Source organism: Morone saxatilis, unplaced genomic scaffold (assembly GCF_004916995.1).
Source record: "Morone saxatilis isolate NCDOM2014 unplaced genomic scaffold, NCSU_SB_2.0 Contig23, whole genome shotgun sequence".
In the NCBI taxonomy this organism is placed as follows: domain Eukaryota; kingdom Metazoa; phylum Chordata; class Actinopteri; family Moronidae; genus Morone; species Morone saxatilis.
In genome coordinates, this window is record NW_023339796.1 from 18,142,868 (window position 1) to 18,150,265 (window position 7,398).

Here is a 7,398-nt window from a genome sequence, read left to right on the forward strand (position 1 = left end):
TGACACTTCTTTTTGTTCTTCCTTTATATTTCACCATCTCAGTTTGCAGCTATAATAAAGCTGTCTAAAGGGAGTTTCACCAGACTAATTGATGCAAAATATTTACAAAAGAGTGGATCAGTGGTGATACCAGGATTGGCACAAATACAGAGAGGCAAAGTACAGCTTGGCTGATCAATAGGAAGTTGGAGAACAGACAGCAAAAGATGCCAAATAACAACTGTGCCAAATACAAATAGGCTGCCCTGCTCCAACACGGTCAAGTGTCAGAATCTGTGGGGCATTCCAGTTGGCTTTATCTAAAAAAAGCTCAATTTAAGAGAATTTAAACAGTAAAAGGATCCTGGTTTAATAGTTTAATAAACATTTGTTTCTCATTAGACACGGCCACTGTATGAGCTGGTTACTTCCAGAGACTTCTCCCAAGACGCCACCCTGAAAAGAAACCTGAAGAGAGCCCTGTCAGAGTACCTAGCAGAGGCTAGTTCATGTCGATGTGCTCCCTGCCACAACAACGGAGTGGCTGTTTTGAGAGGTACCTCAGATGATACTGTTGTTTGGTGTTTATGACAAATTTGAATGGATCCACTTCCATCAGTTACTGACTGAAAACCCATTACATTATCCTGACATTCTTGCTTAAGCTCTGTTTTGTTTTCATCCATAGTTTAAGCCAAAGCTTATGGTTTAGTTTTACTTCAAGGAACATTAAGTGACCTTTATCACCCTTAACAGATGACCAAGAAAGTCAGTAACACTAACATCTCAGGCACAACATAATAAGAAAGTGACTCTGAGGATGATTGCAGTGATGGTAATGATGTTTGTTGATGTCCATCTTCCTTAATAGGCACCAGGTGTGACTGTGTGTGTCCTGTTGGCTACACTGGACGAGGCTGTGAGATTACTCAAAGGCGAAAAGGAGATGTGATATGGTCTTTTGTGACAGATATAGCCATTGACGGCAGCTGGAGCTGCTGGGGTGCATGGTCATCCTGCAGTGGAAGAACGATGACGAGGAGTCGACAGTGTAACAACCCAGCGCCCAGCAATGGAGGCATGGCGTGCAGAGGACTGCAGCAAGAGTCTACTGAATGCTCTTAAAACTGTCAAATGTCAACTTTGACATAAAGATTAATAAAAGCTTTCTTGAAAATAGTAGTTTGGTCTGTGGTGTGTTTGTTTTTTGACTGCCTAGTGGGACATAATGAATCAGGAATAAAACAGACATACCATGAATATAAAGAACAACAAGAAGAACAAGCAAAAGAAACTTGTGTCATTTAATGATAGTAAAAGATAGTATTTAACTAGATTTGCACTGACCTGGAATAAACTTCTGTTACCCATATTTGACCTTCACATTGGAGGCCATTTATAAAATGTCACGTAGAAGCATCTAAAATGAAAAGTTTCAGTCAACTTCAGAGAAAATAATTAACGAACACGTGGTAAAGTCTGCACAACATACATTTATTTCTACCTTGAAATACAGTGTGTGTTATATTTAAGAGCTCTGATGTTAAAAGATTGTGAAAGAGCAGTTTTAATTAATTGGAGGAAACCCATAATAGATTATTCTGAATTAGCGCATGTGAGTCTGAAGGAAACATCACTCTAACAACGTTGAGTCTCAGAGGAGGAGCCCAGACAGGCGGCTCCACCTCCCTCAGGTGCAGGATTATCACAGGTTCTTGTCCGTGTCTTCCCCCCTGATGCACAGGGTGACCAGGACCCCCAGCATGACCATGAACCATCTGTCTTGGTATCTGTGTAGTGAAATTAAGGGGAGGTTTAAGCTGATCTTAACAAAAGGATATAGATTTGGAAACAGGAAATGTCTGCACACTGCCATTACTTCATCACATCCTCTGACCCGAGGAGCAGGTGAAACAGGCAGCAGATCAGTCAAATACAAGAAAACAATACTGCACATGCATGCCAAATTTTACAAGAGGTTTGCACTTGCTGTCAGGCAATAAAACTGGCATTAAGTCAGAAGTGATTCAAATTCAAAAAGGGAGATACCAAATAAACTAAAATAAACGTTCTATTATATTCTATAGCATTGCAGAAGCAAATATTTTGCATGCATGGATTTTTAATAGCATAGTCATCCTATATGTAATTGCTAACTTTAAAAGAAACTTATTTCTAAGGAGTAGTTTGACATTTTGGGAAATATGCTTGTTTTCGTTGAGACCTTACTACTCTCATATCTGCACTTTAAATATGAAGCAGCAATTAGCTTAGCTTAGCATAAGGACTGGAAACTGTGGGAAACAGCTAACCTGGATGAAACAGACATGCTGTATTGTTTGTTTAATCCAACAAACAACAAGCTGTGTTTTTTTTATTTGCTAATATATTTCTTGGGTGTGCATTGACTTCCTGGAGGTTTCTGGCAACCTCACACTCACTGCACCCAGCGAAGAAGCTTGTCATTTTAACACTTTTGGTATATGTGCAAAGTAAACAAACAAGATATAAAATCTTAATTAGTCACCTTTAGAGGAGCTGGTCGGCAGATTTTTTTAAAAATCTTTGGGAAAAACAGGTTCGCTCTTTTCTCCTGCTTTTAGTCTTTTAGTTAAGCTAAGATAACCGTCTCCATCTTAAAATTCCCAACAGGTATGGGAGTGGTGCTAATCTTCTCACCCCCTTTAGCAAGAGAGCAAATAAACACATATCATAAACTGTCAAACTATTCCTTTAATAAAGGAAATGATTTGAATGTGTTTACCTCCAATGCTTTTACTTTTGACAAAAGTCTCACCTCTTCTGAGAGTCTCTTCACAGGCGTCTCCCTCGTACCCAGACTTACAGAGGCATTTACAGGAGGTACCTGTGAAGACAAGGATCCCGTTGTGCTTGCAGGGGGCGCAGAGACAGGAGTCGAACTTCTGCAGATACTCATCCCAGGCCCTCCGCAGGTTAGCCAGTCTAGCACCGACATGGTCGGCGGCTGTGCTGAAGCGCACTAGCTCATAAATTGGCATGGTCTGATCATAGGTGAGGAAGGACAGAGATGAGGAAGAAGAGAAAGAGAAAAGTTAATGAAAAGCAAATGACCTAAATTGGGAATTTAACTATAATTTGTTTCTCTTCCAGTGTGTAGGATTTAGTGGCATCTAGTAGTGTAGTTGCAGGTCCCAACTTCACCTCCCCTTCCAAGCACGAAGGAGAAACTCCGGAGACCGCAAAATGTGTCAAAAGATCGAACGCCCCTATCTAGTGCCAGTGTTTGTTTTCTTCCTGTCTGGGCTACTGTAAAAATATGGCAGTTCAACATGGCAGACACCATGGAAGGCAACCCATGGAATCTGTAGATAGAAACTGCTCATTCTAAGGTAACAAAAACACAAGAATTCTTATTTTCAGTGATTATACATTAATGAAAACATACCTTTGAATAATATATTCCATTTCTGGCAATAGATGCTCCTAAATGTAACACACTGGACCTTTAGGAAGTCAAATAATTAAATATGAGTTCCAGTAAGTTACCTCATATTCGATGAGTGCTGGGTTGTATTTGAGGGACGCCCCCCACTTCCTGTGGGTGTCAGGGTTTCTGATAGCCAACAGGCCACTGCTGTGGTGTATGACCCCCCCTTTCACTCGAGTAACAACGTCCTCAATTAAATCTGAATTGGAATCCTGGACTACATTTAAAAATAAAAGAGAAAAAAAAAACACATTGTAATACAAGCTCTGATAACACATTACTGCAGCAATCCTTTATAACTTGTCAGCTGAATGGAAATTAGACATAAGCTAAAATTCAAAATGATTAAGTATTATGAGGACCTCTGGATGGGTTAGCTAATTTCTCACCCTTTTCAAAATCTCCGCCTTTTTTGCAGTCCTTGCCACCAACTTTGAGACCTACAGTGGCCACAGTTTCAATCGGAAGGTTTAAACCAATAGAACCACCAATACATCGACCAACTTGGTGAGCCTCATGTTCTGTGCGAGTTAGGGGAAACAATTAAGCAAAGGTCACTTTACATTACATTTACTGTTAGATGATATTGATTAATAAATTGTCCACAGTACTTGACTTGGCCATAGCTGTTTTGTTGACAACCGCAATAAATTCAAGCGTTCCTCCCATAGTTCCCTCTGTGACATAGTGGGTGCCAAATGTGTTGAAGAAGTGGGAGTACATCCCAAAGTCATACTGCTCGGGGAGCTCCATGAGTGAAATGTAGAAATCCTCATGGAGCATCAACTCATTACTTCTCATTTTGAAGTGGGCCGTTTGCACTTTGGACCACAGCCTAATGAACCCTAGCTCCTGAGAACAAAAAGGTAACACTTTATAAGTGATTTCTTTTTTTTTTTTAGAGGGTGAAATAGTTATTATAATGAAAAAATAATAATAGCACTGTAACTTATTTTTATCCCAAATAATGTCCTTGCTTATGTTCACAGACACTCACTACTGCTAAACAGAGTTCAACATTTAAGGTAATACATGTTTTTTCTTGCTGAGAGTTAGATGAGAAAATTGATACCACAGTATGCTAAGCTAAGCTAACTGACGTCTGGCGGTAGAGCAGACAGAGATGAGAGTGGTATCAGTCTTTTCATTTAACTCTCAAGTAAACTCACAAGAAAGCAAACAAGCATCCTTTCCAAAATGTCAAACTATTGCTTTAAAAAATTACCAAACAATTAATAATGATGTATTTAAAACGCCAGACAAAAATAATTGCACTTGTTATTCTGTAAAGCATGTTGACCTGTTGGTCTACAGATCCTACCTGGCTTTTATGCTGCGTTATGTTCTTGAAAAACTCAGATTCCGCACTTGCACTCAGTCCCACTTCCACAACAGAGACCCCCACTGTGAAGCCAAAGTTGCCTGAACTCATTTCTTTCCTTGCTCGCAGCATGCTCACCATATCTTCATAGTATTCCTGAGAGCCCTCTGACCTGGCTTCAGCCTGTAACATTTTATATTTTATGTCAAAATGTCAACAGTCCATTTATTCAGTTACACAAAGGAATAAATCAGAACATTACTATACCACAAAACGATAGGCATGGTAATTGTAAGGTTTCCTGTAGTTCTTCTCATCTTCATTGTAGTGCAGGTTCTCACAGAACGAGTCATAGCTGAATTTCCTCCATTCACCATTATAGACATATTCACACTTTCCTCCGAAGTATGTCGGGTCCAGTACATGATCCACAAACTCTCCAGTCAAGACGTTGTAGCTAGGCAAAGGAGAATCATTCATAACAGTCATGAAGTAAAGTATGACATATATGTCAAGTAATAAAAATAATGGTGTCACAGGCTGACTAGTGAAATTCTGTGTATATATTTACAATGTTTCACAGCAATTTGCTAGCTAATAGTGATTTTGATGTGCTGATGATGCTGCTAATTGAAATAATTTTTTTACAACTGTCCTGTTAATTCCTGGCTTTGCATTGCTTTTAAAAACGTATTTCATGTGATTATATGATATTAACGAAGTAAAGTGGATAAGAACAATAACACTAATAATAGCTATTCAGTATTCACCCCTGAGTGCCACGTTCAGCTCCAGGGATGGGCAGTAGGGTGGAACACACGTCATCTCTTTGGTTGAAGTTTTCACAGTTGTCTTCATCAGAAATATCGCCACAGTCTGTCTCTCCATTACAGCGAAGGGACTGGCTGACGCAGCGCCCTGGATAGACAGCGAGACAGCCTCACTCACTCAGATTTACATGTAGGCTATCGTACATCACAACTACAGAATGGTTGTTGATGGGACTTGCCAGATTCATTGCAGGTGAAGCTCTCTCCACAGTAATCTGGCACCATACACTGTCCGGTTGCTGTTGGACATTCCAGCCTTTCCCACAGTGTCTCAAAGCACTCTGTGCCACCGAACTGTGAGGGCTTCTCCAAGTCTCGGTAACGGAACTAAGCCACAGTTAAATACAGTCAGCACTTAAACTTACTATGTCTATTCCTTTATACCACTGTTGAGATATCTCCATACAAATTCATGCTATTTAACATTTGATACACATTTTCAGTGTATTGAGTTGTGTATTTTGGAGCAACATTGTAAAAGCAAGGCCTACTTTTACTGACCTTATTGGACCAGGAGTGCTGATTAAGCATAATAATTTTTCCTTTGGACCTATTGATCATCTTATCTGTAGTACACTGATCTGAGCAACCTGACAAAAAAACTGTCCAGTTTCAACCAGTGTTTTAAGGTGAGAGTTTGGGTTTTGCTGTTGCAAGGTATTGCACAAACCACCCCTAATAAAAGTTGTAATCATAATTTTTATTCAACATCTTTAAACAACATATTTATGCAATTTATTGTGAAAATCACCTGTTTGTCCGTGCAGGAGTTACAAGGAGTCCAAGATGACCACCTCCCCAGCCTACAATCAATGGGTATCGGTCTGTTTACAGCTCTGGCCCTCCTTGTCCCAGCCTCTCTGGCCCACAAAAACACCCATTATCATCTTAGTTTTTCTTGTAATACCCACGGGGCATAGGCTATATTAAATAACTGCTATCAAGATGTTATCAAGTGATTGGAAGAGGTAGTGAAGCAATAAATACTGCACCTGTTATCAGCGGTTGCCCTTGTCCTCCTTGATGCATTCACAATTGAGCTAAAATTGATACACAGAAACAGTATGCATAAAGTCAGAGGTAAATTAATAAACATCCCCATACTGAAAATGAGTAGCTAGTCCTTAAGATTAAAATGCAACATCACAAAACAGCTGTTGTGATCCTGTGGGGAGTTCTGCCACTGCAGTCTTGACCAACCACAGTGAATTGTGAAATGATTGCTCAAGAGTAAACACATGTACTGTTTTTTTTGTATTGATCTATAACCCCCATTTCACGTCTTCACTCCGCAAACACTCCAATCCAGCCAGAACATGTCCCAACATACACAAACACTTTACTGTAACAACAGTACACGTTCTTCAGGCAATTTTATTACACATATATCACACATAAACAATATTATTATCATTGGCAGTAGTAATAGTAATGTAACGTAGTATTTACATTATAATACATATCCACGCCCAAAAAGGGTTCCGGCGCTTCTGATTGGTCAATCAAAAAGCATGAACGTGCACGTCATCAGGTCACGCGCAGCACGCAGGTGCGTCTCCAGTGTCTCGGCGGCGCTTTCAAATTGTTTGTTTCAGCAAAAACAGTCTGTCGGGTTCATCTCGCTACATTTATCAACGTCTTTTCACTTCTGACCGCTTTCTAAATGTACTCACCTGAACATTGATGCCACAATGGAAGAGGTAACTTTTAAAGGTTTATTTCTGAGCAGCTTTAGCTTGAAGACTGCCAAATGCAGGTAACATAGCCTTCTCGCTGTGCCCTGCGCTACGTTAGCTCTT

The 7,398-nt window shown here is 39.9% G+C and overlaps 3 protein-coding genes across 3 annotated transcripts in view; 2 read left to right on the forward strand and 1 right to left on the reverse strand.

Moving 5' to 3' along the window:
* LOC118334552 overlaps positions 1–1,149 on the forward strand; it is a 33,732-nt gene extending 32,583 nt beyond the window's left edge. Inside the window, exons 23-24 of the mRNA XM_035670478.1 lie at positions 382–535; positions 851–1,149. Of these exons, the coding sequence (XP_035526371.1) occupies positions 382–535; positions 851–1,104 (408 nt within the window). The 3' untranslated portion in view covers positions 1,105–1,149. The remainder of the gene's footprint in view (positions 1–381; positions 536–850) is intronic.
* A 143-nt stretch (positions 1,150–1,292) lies between these two features.
* c8a (complement component 8, alpha polypeptide) lies at positions 1,293–6,790 on the reverse strand. The gene is made up of 11 exons (XM_035671405.1): positions 6,592–6,790; positions 6,351–6,459; positions 5,779–5,926; positions 5,540–5,687; positions 5,037–5,226; positions 4,770–4,952; positions 4,060–4,300; positions 3,838–3,969; positions 3,508–3,665; positions 2,777–3,002; positions 1,293–1,769 (listed from the first exon to the last, which is right to left on the reverse strand). The coding sequence occupies exons 1-11, from the start codon at positions 6,699–6,701 to the stop codon at positions 1,618–1,620; spliced, it is 1,797 nt and encodes a 598-aa protein (XP_035527298.1). The 5' UTR covers positions 6,702–6,790; the 3' UTR covers positions 1,293–1,617.
* A 366-nt stretch (positions 6,791–7,156) lies between these two features.
* Positions 7,157–7,398, forward strand: part of si:ch211-188c16.1 (uncharacterized protein LOC562677 homolog) — a gene marked incomplete in the record, with an annotated part of 14,217 nt that continues 13,975 nt past the window's right edge. Inside the window, 1 exon segment of the mRNA XM_035671404.1 lies at positions 7,157–7,299. Coding sequence (XP_035527297.1) covers positions 7,291–7,299 — 9 coding nt within the window.